Genomic DNA, 18,083 nt, shown 5'->3' with positions numbered 1-18,083 from the left:
TTTTGATGGAATTCTCCTATAAATCCATCTGGTTGTAGACTGTATTTTGTAAGGTGGGTAGTTTGTTTGGCTTTGCCCACAGCATATAGAAGTTCCTGGGCCAGGGATTGAACCTGTGGCACACCTGTAACCAGAGCCATAGCAGTGATAATGCCAGGTCTTTAACCCACTAAGCCATGAGGGAACTCCTTTTTGAAGTTATTTTAATCAGTTTCAATTTCAGTACTTTTAACGGTCTATTCATATTTTGTATTTCTTCCTGCTTCAGTCTTGACAGGTTGTATTTTTCTAAGGATTTGTCCGTTTCTTTTAGATTGTACATTTTATTGGCATAGAGCTGCTTGTTATAATCTCTTAGGATCCTTTGTATTTCTGTGGTGTCAGTTGTAACTTCTTTTTCATTTCTAATTTTATTGATTTGAATCGTTCCCCTTTTTGTCTCGATGAGTCTGGCTAAAGGTTTATCATATTTTTTGTCCTTTTTTGTTTGTGTAGGGCTGCACCCACAGCATATGGATGTTCCCAGGCTAGGGTGTGGCCAGTCTACACCACAGCCACAGCAATGCAGAATCCTTGGCTGAGACCTACACTGCAGCTCATGGCAATGCTGGATCCTTAGCCCACTGAATGAGGTCAGGGATTGAACCCAAGTCCTCAGGGATACCAGCTGGGTTTTTACTGCTGAGCCACAGTGGGATCTCCAGGGTTTATCATTTTCATTGATCTTTTCAAAGAACCAGTCTTTAGTTTCATTGAAGTTTTCCATTTGTTTTCTTTCTTTCCATTACATTTATTTCTGCTCTGATTTTTAGGCTTTCTTTCCTTCTACTAACTTTGGGTTTTGCTTGTTATTCTTTCCCTAGTTGCTGTAAATGTAAGGTTAGATTGTTTATTGTAGATTTTTCTTGTCTCCTGAGGTAAAATTGTATTGCTACAAACTTCCCTCTTAGAACTGCTTTTGCTGCATCTCATAGGTTTTGGATCATCACGTTTTCATTCTCATTTGTCTCTAGGAATTTTAAGATTGCCTCTTAAATTTCCTCAATGATCTGTTGATGATTAGTAGCATATTGTTTAGCTTTCAAGCATTGGTGTTTTTTGCTGTTTTTTTCTTAGGTGATTTATAGTGTCATAGAACTGTGGTCAGAAAAGCTGTTTGATATAATTTTAATTTTCTTAAATTTACAATAGCTTGATTTGTGGCCTAGAATGTGATCAGTCCTAGAGGCTGTTCCATGTGCATTTGAGAAGAATGTGTATTGTGTTGCTTTTAGATGGAATCTTGTAAGACTTATCAGTTAAGTCTATCTGGTCTAATGTATCATTTAAGGCCTGTGGTTCCTTGTTGATTTTTTATTCTGGATGATCTATCCATTGGGATAAATGGGATGTTTAAAGTCCCCCACTATTATTGTGTTCCTGTAGAATTCTCCTTTTATGGCTGTTGGCCTTATTTACTCTGGTGCTCTTATGTTGGATGTGTATATATTTACAACTGTTATATCTTCTTCTTTGATTGATCCTTTGACCATTGGGTAGTATCCTTCATTGTCTCTTGGACCATCTTTATTTTAAAGTCTGTTTTGTCTGAGTATTGCCGCTCCAGCTTTCTTTGCATTTCTATGTGCATGGAATACCTTGTTCCATCCCCTCACTTTCAGTCTCTATGTGTCCTTTTATCTGAAGTGTGTCTCCTGTAGACAGTATATATGTGGATTTTGGTTTTGTATCCATTCAGCCTGGATTTTGGTTTTGTATTCATTCATCCAATCTATATCTTTTGGTTGGAGCATTTAATTCATCTACATTCAATGTAATTATTGCATTACAATAATTACAATAAATAGCAATATTGCTATTTTCTTAATTGTTTTGGACTTACTATTTTAGGTCTTTTTTTCTTCCCTTCCTCATTTGTTTGCTTCTCTTGTAATTTGATGACTATCTTTAGTGTTTTATTTGGTTTTCTTTTTTCTTTTTGTCTTTTTAGGGACGCACCCATAGCATGTGGAGGTTTCCAGGCAAGGGGTCAAACTGGAGCTGTAGCTGCCAGCCTGCACCAAAGCCACAGAAACTTGGGATCCAAGCCATGTCGGTGACCTATATCACAGCTTCATGGCAATCCCAGATCCTTAACCCACTGAGCAAGGTCAGGGGTCAAAGCCATGTCCTCATGGATGCTAGTTGGATTTGTTAACTGCTGAGCCACGACAGGAACTCCTGGTTTACTTTTGTTTATTTTTTTATGGCTGCACATGTGGCATATGGAAATTCCCAATTTATGGGTTAAATCACAGCTGTAGCTGCCAGCCTGCACCACAGCTACAGCAACAACAGCTCCAAGCTCCATCTGCAACCTATGCCACAGCTTGTGGCAACATTGGATTATTAAACCACTAAGCAAGGCCAGAGATTGAACCCACATCATCATGGATACTAGTTGGGTTCATTGCTGCTGAGCCACAACAGGAATCTTACCTTAACTGATAGTCATGAAGGCTATGTTGAATTCTTAACCTACTGAACCACACTGGAAACTCGTTTCTCTTTTTTATGTGTGTCTCTATTACAATTTTTTGGGTTGCAGTTCTCATTAAACGTTGATACAGCAGTCTATATATGTACTGAATTGTTTTAGGTTGCTGGTCTCTCTTTTTTTTTTAATGATTTTTATTTTTTTCTTCCATTATAGCTGGTTTATAGTGTTCTGTCAGTTTTCTACTGTACACCAAAGTGACCCAGTCACACATACATATTCATTCTCTTTCTCACATCATCCCCCATCATTTTCCATCACAAGTGACTAGATACAGTTTCCTGTGCTATACAGCAGGATCTCATTGCTTGTCCATTCCAAAGGCAATAGTTTGCATCTATTATCCTCAGATTCCCAGTCCATCCCACGCCCTCCCCTTCCTTCTTGGTAACCACAAGTACATTCTCCAAGTCTATGAGTTTCTTTTCTGTGGAAGGGTTTATTTGTGCTGTATGTTAGATTCCAGATATAAGTGATATCATATGTATTTGTCTTTCTCTTTCTGACGTATTTCACTTAGTATGAGGGTATCTAGTCCCATCCATGTTGTTGCAAGTGGCATGATTTTGTTCTTTTGATGGCTGAGTAGTATTCCATTGTGTATATATACTACACCTTCTTAATCCATTCATCCGTTGATGGACATTTAGGTTGTTTCTGTGTCTTGGCTATTGTGAATAATGCTGCTATGAACATATGAGTGCATGTGTCTTTTTCAAGGAAAGTTTTATATGGATATATGCCCATGAGTGGGATTGCTGGGTCATATGGTAGTTCCATATTTAGTTTTGTGAGGTACCTCCATACTGTTTTCCATAGTGGTTTTACCAGTTTAGATTGGCACCAACAGTGCAGAAGGGTTCCCTTTTCTCCACATCCTCTCCAGCATTTGTTATTTGTGGACTTATTAATGATGGCCATTCTGATTGATGTGGGGTGGTACCTCATAGTAGTTTGTATTTGCATTTCTCTAGTAATCAGAGATGTTGAGCATTTTTTTCATGTGCTTGTTGGCTATCTGATATCTTCCTTGGAGAAATGTCTATTCAGGTCTTTTGTCCATTTTTCCATTGGGTTGTTGGCTTTTTTGTGGTTGAGTTGTATGAGTTGTTTGGAGGTTGCTGGTCTCTTGATGCTGATCTTTCCCGCCGCTATCAAATATTCCCTGTGACTTGAAGAAAGAAGACCAGCTCCAGCCCTTTTCTCAGCATGTTTTCCAGCAAGGGTGGCAGATATTTTCTGAAAGTATCAGACAGCAAATACTTTATACATCCTGAGACATACAGTCTGTCACCACTACCCCTCACCTTTGCTGTTTTGTGGGAATGCCATGTGAGGTTGAGAAGAGCATGGCCACGGGCCAGGAGAACTTTATTCACAGAAGCAAGTGCTGGCCCACCCTCTGTCCTAGAGCAAGTAAAGCTGCCAGCTTCCTTTGCCTTGCCATTAAAATGAGGAAACCCAACGTACTACTAGCATGACCTTCCTACATACAGTGGGGTTCTTGTAAAGATGAAATTAAAGGATACATGAGATGCTGTTTCACAAACCATGTAAATACTGTGCCTTGATATTTATAATAATTATAGATAGCAACATCTCATTCATTCCTCCAAAAAAGTATTTTTTTTATTGACCTGTTTTTTTGGGCAACATGTACGTTAAGAAAATTCAGCCCTGCATCGAAGGTCTGTCACGATCACATCACAGCGTGGAATGCATATCCAGATGCGCCGTGGGGGTTCTGGAAGGTCTTGCTGCATGAACAAATAGGTCCTCTCAGCAGAGGGGACCACCTCGGGTTTTCAGGTCTTGCCCTTTCATCACATAACAAGAGTTGCTAGAATTCATAAACTCAAAGGAGCCATCGCGCCTCATGTGTAAGGGAACAGTTGGCAAGGACTGACAGATGAAAACCCCGCCTGGCTTGGGAGTGACAGGTGCTCTACCCCTTTAGAATAATGGCATTAACTCTGGCTTTCAATGCTGTAGCCCTGAGAGAACAGCCACAGCATGCCCCCACCCCACCACGGGGCATGAGCTTCGCTTTTCTATGGAGCAGCTGCTTATTCACCACTCGGGGAACACAGACAGTTGACCTTAGCATGGGGCATGTTTAGAATATGGTCAGACATGGGAATAAAGGGTATTAGGACAAGTGACAGCCACTGTGTGGCCAGCGGCACGTTTGACATTTGAAAAACATTTTGCCTGGGATTTTCTATCTTTTTTTTTTTTTTTTTTTTTTTTTTTTAAACACATTTGACCTCCTCTTTCCTTTGAGGATGAGGATGGGTGGTGTTTTGACGTGAAAACTAACAAACACAGGGCAAAACCATCATGAGAAGAACCATGAGGAGGATTTGGGAATCTTAGGACTTGGGGAAGTGGCTTCCAGCTTGTGGAAACGTGCCCATGAGGTGGGAATGTGGGTGTGACATGCAGGAATGTATAGCAAGCAGCCAGAGAAGTCATGGCCACAAGGACATAAAATGCAGAATTTGAAATGACTCGTAGCACATGAGATATAAGATATTTGCACCCAGGAACACTGGCTGTGGTTACCCTTGTTTCCAGAAGATCTGTTAGAATCAGGGTACATGAATGTATGTGTGGTTGTTGGGAATGAAACAGCTCATAAGAGTATAAACTAGGGGATAAGGAGTTCCGCCATGGCTCAGGGGTTAACGAATCCGACTAGGAACCGTGAGGTTGTGGGTTCGATCCCTGGCCCTGCTCAGTGGGTTAAGGATCTGGCGTTGCCGTGAGCTGTGGTGTAGGTCGCAGATGCGGCTTGGATCTGGTGTTGATGTGGCTGTGGTGTAGGCTGGTGGCTACAGCTCCGATTTGACCCCCAGCCTGGGAACCTCCATATGCCGCAGCTGTGGCAGCCCTAGAAATGGCAAAAGGACAAAATAAATAAATAAATAAATTAGGGGATAAGATGTATTCACTGCACTTGGAGCATCTGAGCTGGTGGTGGTCTGGTTATAGAGAAGCAAGTAACACTGAAAAATTTTTTTTTTTTTTCTTTTTAGGGCCACACTCATGGCATATGGAATTTTCCAGGCTAGGGGTCGAATTGGAGCTGCAGCTGCCGGCCTATGCTACAGGCACAGCAACTTGGGATCTAGATCACATCTGTGACCTACACCACAGCTCATGGCAACGAGGCTGGGAATCAAACCCTGCATTCTCATGGATACTAGTTGGATTCACTTCTGCTACGCCATGACGAGACCTCCCATCAGTGAAAATTTAATCAGGGCATTGGGTAAGCTGTCTGTTTTCCTTAGGCATTTATCCAATCACAGTAAGTAAATCAGAGCAAACAAAATTTGGAAAAAGAGGGAGGGATAAATTCGGAGTTTGGACTTATCAAATACATACTATTCCATATAAAATAGATAAAGTAACAAGGAGCTACTGTATAGTACAAGGAACTTGACTCAGTAGTCTGTAATAACCTATAGGGGAAAAGAATCTGAACAAGAAAGGATATATGTGTATGTATAACTGATTCACTTTGCTATATACCTGAAACTAACAGGACATTGTAAATCAGCTATACTCCAATAGAAAAAATCTTTTTTTTGGTCTTTTAAAGGCCGCACCCATGGCATATGGAGGTTCCCCAGCTAGGGGTTGAATCGGTGCTCTAGTGGCCAGCCTACACCAGAGCCACAGCAACGCAGGATCCAAGCTACATCTGTGACCTACCCCACAGCTCACTGCAACACCAGATCCTTAACCCACTGAGTGAGGCCAGGGATTGAACCTGCACACTCATGGATGCTAGTCAGGCTTATTAACCGCTAAGCCACGACAGGAGCTCCAATAAAAAATGCTTATACTCCAATTAAAAAAAAATTTTTTTTGGCCACATGCACAGCATATAGAAGTTCCCAGGCCAGGGATCGAATCCATGCTGCAGCTGCAGCCTATACCACAGCTGTGGCAACGCCAGATCCTTAACCTGCTGCGCCATAGCAGGAACGCCGATACACCAGTAAAATTTTTAAAAATAATAGTAAATGCAAAAAGAAAATTGGCAGAAGGATTCCCAGCCCCGTGGAACTGCCGTCCTCAGCCTCCAAATTAGAACACTTGGCAACGTCACGAGCCACATCGACTTTCTCTTCCTTCAGCTGAAGAACTCAGATGAGCTCTTCCTTGAGTTATATGACAATGGATACGTATTTTTAATTTCCCTTAATGCAACCTCTATGAATTTTCACATCCTTGGTGAGATATTTTACGGAGACTATGAAAGGTAGTTCGTAAGGTGTCTTTTTTTCTCTCTCTCTCTCAAAGTATTGGCCTATTCCAGAAATCGGTATCTACACCCAAAGCAGACAGGAAAAAAAAAAAAAAACAACTCCAGGACAGTAAGGCACAGAATCAGATATCTGGAGACCTTCTCACTGTATGCTTTTTTAGACTGTGAATAATCATGTGTGTATATGTATGTGAGTAAATTCCCACATACATATTATACGTAAACATGTGACTTTGTCCATTTAATATCCATAATTCTGCAATATGTGTTCTCTTTTCTCTATCCAGGTCAGGTTAATTTTAATCAAATCTTTGTAGGCTCTTTCTCCTCCTCCAAAAAGCAGCACCCTCAAAAGAGACACATGGTCACCTTTTCTTTGCTTATTTTTGTTCCCTCTGGCTGGAGTTGGTGGCTGGCTGAGGCCTTTGTAAACACTGCAGTACCAGCCTTAGAAATCAAGATAAAACATGCGACAACAAAGATACAGCTCTTTGGGGTTCTTCCCTGTGTTTAATAAAGAAACGACAAAGATGAATGCATGGTTTTTAACAGCATTAGAGATACTGTATGCTAAGCTGTGTCCCACTCCTTAGCGCACCTCCTTGCTTCCTCCGCAAAAGACACTTTTGTGAGGGGTTCTCCACAATTCCCAGTCTTCTTTTGCCCTTGTGCATCTCAGCTGCAGGATATTTCCAAGGCAGGTATAACTGGAGGGGTTGAGCTTTAGTTTTGTGTATTGCCCTGTTTGTTAGAGCGGATGACGCGACAACATAGGTTCTAGGACAGATTGAAACTCTTCTGCCTGGAAACGGCACAAGGTTTATTGTCTTGATGTTTCCTCAGCCCCCAAGAGCCAGGAGCAGAAGCCTTTAGAAGCTTTTCTGGCCTGCTCTGTCCCTCCCTCTGCTTTGGCCTTGGGTCTCAAAGCACGGAATCTCATCTCGATGTAGCACCTCTCGTGTTTCGTGGCTTGAAGGGAGCTGCTTTGGAAATAGAACGGTTTCTGGTTGTTTTAAGTTGGGTGCAGAAAGTGCTGAATTCCAGGTCTTGGGATAAAAACGGCAGCGCCTGTGGTAGGGCATGGTTGGTCCCGTGGCAAGAGTAAACTTGGCTTTCCACTCTGATGAGGTGATGCATCCCGAGCTAATGACACTTGGCTTCTTCTGCACGCACTGTAATCAGTAGAAATGCAGGTCCCTCTTAAGTAAAACAGTCTCCATAAAGCTCTTCACCAACTGGAAGCATTTCCTGATTCTGTCCAGTGTTCTTATGGGTCAGTGATAGGCATAGAAAGATGTGCTTTGCTTCCCAAACAAATCCCAAACTGACCCCCTAAATAGTGACTTAGGAAATCAGTCTCCATGGCATGAGTTGTTGGAAGCAGAGTCCTATCGAGAAATCCAGGCTCATTTTCTTCATGTGGGTGGTGTGTCAACAAGGGGCGTGTCTTTCCACAGAAATGGATAGACGGTGGCTTCACCGACAGCCTGCCCATCCTGCCTGGCGGCCGGACAGTGACCATCTCACCATTCAGCGGGCGACTGGACATCTCCCCACAGGACAAAGGGCAGCTGGGTCTCTATGTCGGCATCGCCAACCAGCACATACTGGTGAGTGATGACGTTCACTGACATTCGAAGGCTCCTCCTCGGCCAGAACATTCCACATGCTTCCAAAATGGGCAACTCATTGATAGTGGTATGTGCAAATGGCACAAAACATTCTTAGTACTTGTCAGCATGTCTCGTGCAGATAGCCCCTGGGACCTGGGGGCTGTAATCGTGCCATCCTTTGACTATTTATTAACTGTCTGTTTGTGAAATAGTTTGCATTCCTTCACGGATTTTTCAGGTCAATAAACTTGGCAGGATTTCAGTACAGCTTTAAATTAGATCATGTAGTTGCGTGAAGAGAAGGCGGTCATTAAGATGTAAAAATATCCGAGAAAAAGTGAGGGACCGAACAGAATAATTTACATGAAGCTGTTGCTTTCCCTAATCTAGTCTAATAGCTGTCAACAGGAGGTGATATTACACGCAGGAGACACTGGGTGATGTCTGGAGACTTTTGGGAGGTCACATCTGGGATGCCCTCCAGATAGCACCACAAAGAAGCATCTGGCCCAAAATGTCAGTAGCACCAAGGCTGAGAGACCCTCATGCAGTCTCTGTGTTGGAGTGGAACTTTTCATTTTTTTGGCTGCTGATGTTTGAAAAAAATCTCTCATATCTGTGATGAGAAGAAAGCTCAAATGACAGAAACAGCACACGTTTACCTGTACTGTGATACCTTTCAGCTCCAGTTTGTCTTTCTGTCCTAGTTGTCCATGGCAAACTTAGTGAGGCTTCACCAAGCCCTTTTCCCACCAAACAAGAGGATAATGGAATCCCTGTATCAGCGTGGTTTTGATGACGCCGTCAAGTTTTTACTTAAAGAAAGCTGGTTTGAGCAGAATGCGTAAATGTTTATTACGTGGAATACACTTGACACAATCCTTGATGGAGGTTTCTAATTAAATTCCTTTTAAAAGCCTATCTTAATTCTCTGTTTTAGTTTTTCTAAGGTTTTTAATTTTTACTATTTAAATCATGACTTGGTATGAGGAAATAAGAGGCATCTTGTGAGAATTTGTCATTAAAAAGGGCACATTTGGGTGACAAGGAATGTTTTAAAAAGGACTGTCGTGGAGTTCCCATCATGGCTCAGAGGAAATGAATCTGACTAGCATCCATGAGGATGCAGGTTCCATCTCTGGTCTCGCTCGGTGGGTTAAGGTCCTGGCCATGGGCAGTGGCGTAGGTTGCAGATGGGGTGCGGATTCGCTGTGGCTGTGGTGTAGGCCGGCGGCTACAGCTCTGATTTGACCCCTAGCCTGGGAACCTTCATATGCCATGGTGTGGCCCTAAAACAAAAAATAGAACTGTCATGTCCTTTTGAAAGCCCTTTGGGAATGTAAGAGGGTAGGCTCTTGGGGGAAAACCATGGAACGCTGAAAATAGACGGCTTTGATGGACACATTGTCTGCATAGGGAACGTGGCGTTATCCTTCAGGCTGTGAAGGCTGGGTGTTTCTAGGAGGTAGCAGTGTCCCGTAGCTCCAGAACAGAAGGAACTGTGCTCTCAGGCTGAACCCGGCGGGTCCTCAGTCCCTCTGGGATATGAGAGACAGGGTTTGGGGAAGAGCTGGCATCAGGAAAGGCTTTAACCAGGGGTGGGAGACCAAAGCCTTGCTTTCCTAGGGGTGTGCAGAGGCCCCTGGAGAGGTGGTAGGAGCGCAGAGCAGAGGTTCCCAGAAGCTCCGGTGTGGTTTCCTTACCGTTTCCTCCCTCACAGCCCCGCCCACTCGCTCAGGTAATGGTCAGGCTCTTTGGATGCGTGCCTGCTCTGAAACTGGATGGCTGTCATCCATACGAACGTGATATCTGAATCTGGCTGCCATTCATATCCAGTCCCGTCTCCCGAGCTCTGTCTCTCCACCTGGTCTCTCTCCCTCCCTCCTCCTTCAAGGCCGTCCTTCACAAAAGGCTCATCTGTTCGTCTGTGTACTAGACAGAGCCACTCTAGGAATGTAGATGGATGAAATACTACAAGCACAACCAAGTCCGCCCAGTGGCCTGGCAAATAAGCATTCAGTCCAGAATCAGCGTTCCTTCCTTACTGGAAAATCCTGCGATGCTGACCTCAGCTCTTCGATTCTCTGAGTGGTCCTGTCACTTGAGGGCTGGTGTGTGGGTTGGTACTAACTCATGTACCGTCTTCCATCTTCAGTCTGTTTTTATGGGGCTTTGCCAAGCATGGCCTCTGAATTAGCAAGGAGCAGCGAGACACATACTCGCTTAATTGCGCGTCGTTAATTGTTGTGCATTTCTCTTTCTACCCTTTGAAGCCCTTCTTTCAATCCATTTTATGGTACTTAAAACCCCCAAATTCACAACTTTCAGCACGCAAACACCGATGGCTGCCTCATTTCTTACAAGTTATGCTAGACTCACAGAGAGTACGGATGTTGCTTGAAGATACAGATCTTTTCCTACTCCAGCAAATATGTACTTAAATCCTAATACGCTGTTTTAATACGTGACTTGTAGTGGATGGATTCTTTTTAGGGCCACACATGTGGCATATGGAGGTTCCCAGGCTCGGGGTCGAATCAGAGCTATAGCCGCTGGCCTACCCCACAGCCACAGCCATGCCAGATCAGAGCCCTGTCTGTGACCTACGCCATAGCAACGCCAGATCCTTAACCCACTGAGCAAGGCCAGGGATCAAACCTGCCTCCTCATGGATGCTAATCAGATTCATTTCGACTGAGCCACGACAGGAACTCCTGGATGGATGGATTCTCAATTCATTCTTATATCTGTTTGTTCCCTAGATTTTTCCCCTTCCTGTTGGTCATTTTTGTGGATAATCTGAATATTTCAATAAGTCATTTCTTGACACCTTGACCTAGCTAGCAAAACCACATCTCAATATGGTAGATGTTTTACAAGTAGTTTGCACCTACTGTATATGTCTTTGACTATGTTAGTGGCTGGTACTTGACTTGAAAGATCCTGTAGGGTTTTTTAAACATCGGTCTGCGGCGCAGCAGCTTTCTAATGAGGGCGATGTGGCAATAGAATATGTCCTCCAGGTGTGCTGTGCCACCGGAGGCAGGTCACCGTGCGTGCTCTGTGGCGGTTCAGTGCGCGGCTCTCCTCACGGAAATGGGCGCTGCCGACAGGCTGGCCTTGTCACTGGGATCAGCATTTCGACGCACCATAGAACTGGTATCTGGAAACTCTGGAGACTTTCTGACCCAGATCCTGATATGTGTGCACGGTAATTACTGTGATTGACAGCTTGATAAGCTCCCAGTTCCCTGTTGGCGCAATTTCCTAATATCTTTGAATCTGTCATTGAAAATTTCATTAGTCTTTTCTTCTTTTCAATAACAGGCTTTACTTTGTAACTATGGTAACAACCCCCCCCCACGGCTTCCACTGACAATTAAGGAAAATAGATTTGGTTTTGAAGTTAAATAATGCATTAAAGGATCAAACAGTATAGTAAAAACTCTTCCATTCTGGTTTCAGAATATGGGGCATATTGTGTGTATACCAGAAGTTTGCAGAGAAAGAGCTGTGAGGCTCTGGGCAATGAATTATGATTCCAAAAAGACATGGGCAGTTAAAATGGACAGATCTCATTTATGCTGCTTTAAATTTTTTTCTGATGATTAAAACAGATACATGTAATTAATTACATATATTAATCATAGACTTTTTTTGTTTGTTTGTTTTTGTCTTTTGTCTTTGTTGTTGTTGTTGCTATTTCTTGGGCCACTCCCACGGCATGTGGAGGTTCCCAGGCTAGGGGTTGAATGGGAGCTGTAGCCACCGGCCTACGCCAGAGCCACAGCAACGCTGGATCCGAGCCGCGTCTGCAACCTACACCACAGCTCATGGCAATGCCGGATCGTTAACCCACCGAGCAAGGGCAGGGACCGAACCCGCAACCTCATGGTTCCTAATCGGATTCGTTAACCACTGCGCCACGACGGGAACTCCATAGGCATGTTTTTTGATCTAGGCCATTACTTTTACAGGGGAAGAATGGATAACTAGGGAAGCTCAGGGTTTTGAGGATTTTCTTGCCTAAGTTATGTCTACTCTGTGGCCAAATAAAAGTGAAATTTGAAGTAATTATCCACATAAAGCAGGAGACAAAAATGACTACTGCAGATCAGGAAAAGTGAATACATTTTCATAATAATAATAATTGCTATTACATCATACTACATTTCATTATAATTTTATACGCTAGTCCTCTTATAATAGTTACTATTTGCAGATTGACAGTTGAGTTGGGCTGCATTCACCATGTAATTGCTCCACTCTGCACTTAATTTTGCCTCTGCTGACACACCTCGAAGCGTTGCTGACTGAATGCTCATACACCTATTTACGTGTTCCTCATATCTGCCCCTCAGGGTATCCCCCCCACCCCACCCCCGCTCTCGACTGAGTTAATGAGGGGCCGCAATATGAGTCAGGGTTTCCTGGCTATAGAAAGCATTTCTTTTTTTTTTTTTTTAGAAAGCATTTCTGAAGATGCATTCCTGTACAGGTCATAATGGCAGCACGGCCAGCTAGCCCCAAAATTAGGTAGAGAGGGTCTGTTGAAAGCACGGACAAGGCAAGGGCTCCATCTCCCTGCCACTCCCGTGGCTCCTTGCACGGGCTGCGCAGTCATGGTAGTGGGTGGACGATAGCGTCATGCCTGTCAGGCCATCTCGGTCCATCCCTGCTGCTCTCTCACAATACCGCAGACTGGCTGGCTGATAAACCTGCCCTAGGGACTGGCCTCCCTGCCCTCGCAAGTCCAAGGTCAAGGCAATGGCAGAGCCAGCTCTGCTGAGGGCTTGCTTCCCTCCGCGTCTGCATGCGGAGGAAGGGGTGGGAAGACGTTCCGGAGTCCTCACAAGGACGCTGATCTCATTCACGAGGGCCCCACGCTCATGATCTCGCCACCCCCCAGAGGCCCCACTTCCTGTTAGCATCACGTTAGGCATGAGGATCTCCACATGCGGACCTGGCGGGGGGCGGTGAGGGGACCCACCTTCAGCCTGCAGCTCAAAGGGAGATGGATTTGTGGGTGTACAGGGAGGCAGGGAGGCAGACGAAAGCCAGATCCGTCCCCTGGTTGTCCTCTCTGCGGCCATCGCTAGTGGACACTGGATGGAAAGTGATGGTGAGCTTCTGGGGCAGAAGCAAGGGCTTCTCAGTCCGAAGCAGGAGCTGACTCAGGACGCAAGGTGTGGGTCGTTCCGGTGGAGAAGGGCGATGATCAGTTGAGGTGCAGCTGAGAGCAGAGAGGGTGTGGAATGGAGAAGGGGTGAGGGGACCTGGTCTTAGGAACTGTGACAGCCACGGGTGGGTGTCATGCAGCACAGGACACGACCAGGAGACTGGGGTGCCCAAGCTTATGCAAGATGGTCAACCCTTGGCCTCACTCAGAAACGCGTGCTCTGTTGCCAATGATTGTGGGAGCCACCAGACCGTGTCCTGACTACCTTCTCTGTGATCTTAGACACAGCCGGTCAGTGTCTGCTTTTTGTGGCCCAGGGAGCTGTCATCCATAGAGCTGAAATACATCAGTTCCTGTCCAGCAACTAGGGAAAACGCAGGTGAGGTCTTAAACATACTTCTCTTAATTTCTTTTTGTGTGTGTGTGTGCTTTTGAGGGTCTCACCTGCAGCATGTGGGAGTTCCCAGGGCAGAGGTTGAATCAGAGCTGCTGGCCTACACCACAGCCACAGGCATCTAGGATCCACGCCGTGCCTGCCACCTACACCACAGCTCACGGCAACGCTGGTTCCTTAACCCACTGAGGGAGGCCAGGGATCAAACCTGCATCCTCATGGATACTACTTCGGGTTGATAACCTATGGAGCCGCAACAGGAAGTCCTTCTCTTAATTTCTTTTTATTATTATTATTTTTTACTTTCTTTTTTTACTTTTATTTTCTTATTTTTTATTTACTTATTTTTTATCACATCTGTAGTTGTATAATGATCATCACAATCCATTTTCACAGGATAGATCCCTGGGAAGGGAGGCACCCCTGCACTTGGTTCAATTAGGTTCTCTCCCTTTCTAAAACCTTTTGTATAAACACAAAAGGATTTCCGAGAGGTTGTCCATTACAGACACAGAGACCCAAATTGTCCCCAAATGAGGGGTCTGGTGCTTCATTGGAAGTGATGTGCCGTTTGAGAAGCATCGTTTGAACATGCTATTTCCAACACTCTGAAGCAGAAGGAGATTGTACAGCCTGCCCTGTCATCATTCCTCGTGTTGCACGATCAGCTTTGTTGTGAGCCTCTTAGCAGTGTTGCACACCTCCGCCTCGCATACAGATCTGCATACACGAATGAGATGGCACGAGTTTTCTGGTTTTACTACCTGAAAACTTGTTTTCCAACCAAGTAAGCTTTTTGGGTGGCCCATTATAACCAGCTATATCTCGTGATGCCTGTTAAACCATTTTCGTCACAGATATCCAAATTTTCTTGAATATGACCTACATAAAGTATATATGGTGATCCAGTTCCTATATGCATGTATTTCACATATACAAATGTAGGTGTGAATTTAAAACTTCAAATTAATTTTCATAAGATATGCATATGTAATGCCTTTGATGTTTCAATTGCCTTTTATTAAAAAATAGTATCATGATACATTTAAAGGATTTCACAGTCACTAATGAGTGAAGATCTACAGTTTGAAAACACTCTTCTAAGCCAATTTTAGAACATCAGTCACTAAGGTTCTCAATTTGTGTTTAAAATGCCTTTATTTAAAAAAAAAAATCACCCTTCACATATGGCATGGTAGAATAATCAGTACTAAATTTGAAATAATTTCCTTTTTATTTCTCCTCTCAGCTTAAGTTCTTAAATATATTTTATCTAATTTTATGGCTATAGAACATTGTACAGAAATAACTTCCACTCCAAAAACCAAGTTTTCTATTAATATATTACTCTGTGCTGAAGACAGCTGTAAATAAAAATTCCTTAGTTTGTGTATATTTCATTGATAAAAATTTACTGATGGAGTTCCCGTCGTGGTGCAGTGGTGAACGAATCCGACTAGGAACCATGAGGTTGCGGGTTCGATCCCTGGCCTTGCTCAGTGGGTTAACCATCCAGCGTTGCCTTAAGCTGTGGTGTGGGTCGCAGACGCGGCTCGGATCGCGTGTTGCTGTGGCTCTGGCGTAAGCTGGCAGCTGCAGCTCCGATTAGACCCCTAGCCTGGGAACCTCCATATGCCACGGGAGCGGGCCAAGAAATGGCAAAAAGACAAAAAGACAAAAAAAAAATTTACTGAAGCAGTGAATATAATGTCTTTTATAGGTTAATTATATACCTCAAAGTAATTTTTATTTTATTTTTGCTTTTTAGGGCTGCCCCTGCAGCATGTGGAAGTTCTCAGGCCAGGGTTCGAATCAGAGCTAGAGCTGCCAGCCTACACCACAGCCACAGCAACAGCAGATCCGAGCCATGTCTGCAGCCTACACCACAGCTCATGGCAACACTAGATCCTTAACCCACTGATTGGGGGTTAAGGATCAAACGTGTGTCCTCATGGATGATAGTCAGCTTTGTTTCCGTTGAGCCAGCACAGGAACGCCTATATTCTCTCTTGAACAATTCCGTATTCCAAGTTAATACAATTTTTGTATGAAAATAATCCCTTATGGCACAGCAGGTTAAGGATCTGGCACTGCTGGAACTCTGGTATAGGTTGCATCAGCAATGTGGGTTCGATCCCTGGCCTGGACAATTCCACGTGCCAGGAGTGTGGCCAAAAAAAAAAAAAAAAAATTACAGATGAGTCCGTTCTCATTTGTTACTGTATATACAAACACTATATACTGTATTAGTTTTTACATTTGGCAATGCCTCCATATATTGCCTCCTTGTCAGTAAATTATAATCAACTTGCCATTAAAAATCAATGCATATGGAGTTAGAAACAATGCCACATGCAGTGTGGTGAAATGCTTTGTTTAAAAATCTTTCTGTAATTGAAGTCTTATACTGATCTATCCCATTTGCTCAGAGGCAATAAATCATTGGTTGACATCCTTATTATTTTAACAGTGTCATTTAAGTATTGGCTATTACCGGGAAGATTGAAATGGCACCAGTGTAGTTTTAATATACACTTCAAGATACCAGTGATTTGCAAGCTATTTACATGCATTAGAAGGACCAGGGAGAAGATGTTTTATCTCTGGCTTTCAGGTCTATTCCGTCCATACGGATGGAGAATTTAGTATGGGCCGCCATCTGTGCTAGAGGGTTAAAATGTGAGCGTGAACAAACAGAGGAGGTCCTTGTTTTACTGGGAAAGATTGCAGATGGTAGCAAGTAGATGACCAAATACCCGAGGTTTAGAAAATGCAGATAGTCTTAAATTACAAAAAACCAAACAGAATATCATGCTGTAGACAAACAGTCTCAAAGGGTCTCGAGATCAACATCACAGGTTCTCCCCCCCGCCCAGGGACCTTCCTAGGCCATGTCTTCCAGGTGTTTTATTGCCGCTTGCAGGAGAATACTGTATTTTGTCATTGTGTGGCCCAGCTTCAGTGGCTTTGATGGGCAGAACACCTGCCTACCATATGCAGTGGGCTTTCTGTAGATCTTCTCAGAGACAGTGCTATGCGGTCCTCTTGCTGTGTCTGTTGGCTGTGGTGGTGCTCCTGTGAGAGATATGCTTTGGATCCTCTTCCTCTTGGGTGAGCTTGATTAGCTTTTGGCACACAGAATGCAAAAGCATGAAGAATATTAGTAATACACACGCCTCCTTGTTATTTTGTGTGGGTGATCAGAAATGTTCTAAGTGCTTAGGTCAGAGACAGGGGCATCCTTATTTGTACATCTCTCCTGTCATGGCTTGCCCGCACCCTTTTTGTTCATCTTGTTTTATCAAAGCAGATTTCTTTTTGAAATTGGTCTTTTATGTAATTGTACAATATTTTTAAATACTGGCAAAAAGAAATACCGAAATGCTGGATCCTTAACCCACGGAGCAAGGCCAGGGATTAAACCCGCATTCTCACGGAGACTGTGTCAGGCACTTAACCTGCTGAACCACAGTGGAAACTCCTCATTATAGTTTTGTTTGCATTTATCTAATAATGAGTGGTGATAAGCATTTTTCATGCGCCTGTTGGCCTTCTGCATGTCTTCTTTGCAGACATGTCTATTTAGGTCTTCTGCCTATTTTTCCATTGGTTTGTTTGCTTTTATTGTTATTAAGTTGTATGAGCTGTTTATTTTGGAAATTGAGCCTTTGTCAGTTGCATCATTTGCTGCTATCTTCCCCCAGTCCATTGGTTGTCTTTTTGTTGTTAATGGTCCCATTTGCTTAAATACTCAAGGGTTTTTGCTTTTATTTCTATTGCCTTGGGGACCTGACCTAAGAATGCACTCTACAGTTTACGTCAGAGAATATTTTGCCTGTGTTCTCTTCTAGGAGTTTTACCATGTCATCTCTCTTAAGTCTTTAAGCCATTTTGGGTTGACTTTTGTTTATGATGTGAGGGTGTGTTGTGACTTTATTGATTTGAATGTGACCATCCAACTTTGCCAGCGCCACTTGCTGAAGAGACTGTCGTTTCCCCATTGTATATTCTTGCCTCCTTTGTCGAAGATGCATTGACCATAAGTGCATAGGTTTACTTATGGGCTCTTTATTCTGTTCCAT

The 18,083-nt window shown here is 43.6% G+C and overlaps 1 protein-coding gene across 13 annotated transcripts in view; it reads left to right on the top strand.

The window, feature by feature from the left end:
* Window positions 1–18,083, top strand: part of PNPLA4 (patatin like phospholipase domain containing 4) — an 82,986-nt gene that overhangs the window by 27,690 nt on the left and 37,213 nt on the right. For 5 of the 13 annotated variants that reach the window (XR_002340527.1, XR_002340526.1, XR_002340525.1 and 2 more), the window contains one exon: window positions 8,273–8,425. Coding sequence is in view for 9 of the 13 variants with exons in the window: in XM_021079432.1 (XP_020935091.1) it covers window positions 8,273–8,425 (153 nt within the window). In the remaining 4 variants the exon portion in view is untranslated. 13 annotated transcript variants of the gene reach the window in all.

The sequence above is a fragment of the Sus scrofa genome, chromosome X (genome assembly GCF_000003025.6).
Source record: "Sus scrofa isolate TJ Tabasco breed Duroc chromosome X, Sscrofa11.1, whole genome shotgun sequence".
NCBI lineage: Eukaryota > Metazoa > Chordata > Mammalia > Artiodactyla > Suidae > Sus > Sus scrofa.
This window is presented reverse-complemented; position numbering and strand designations above follow the sequence as displayed.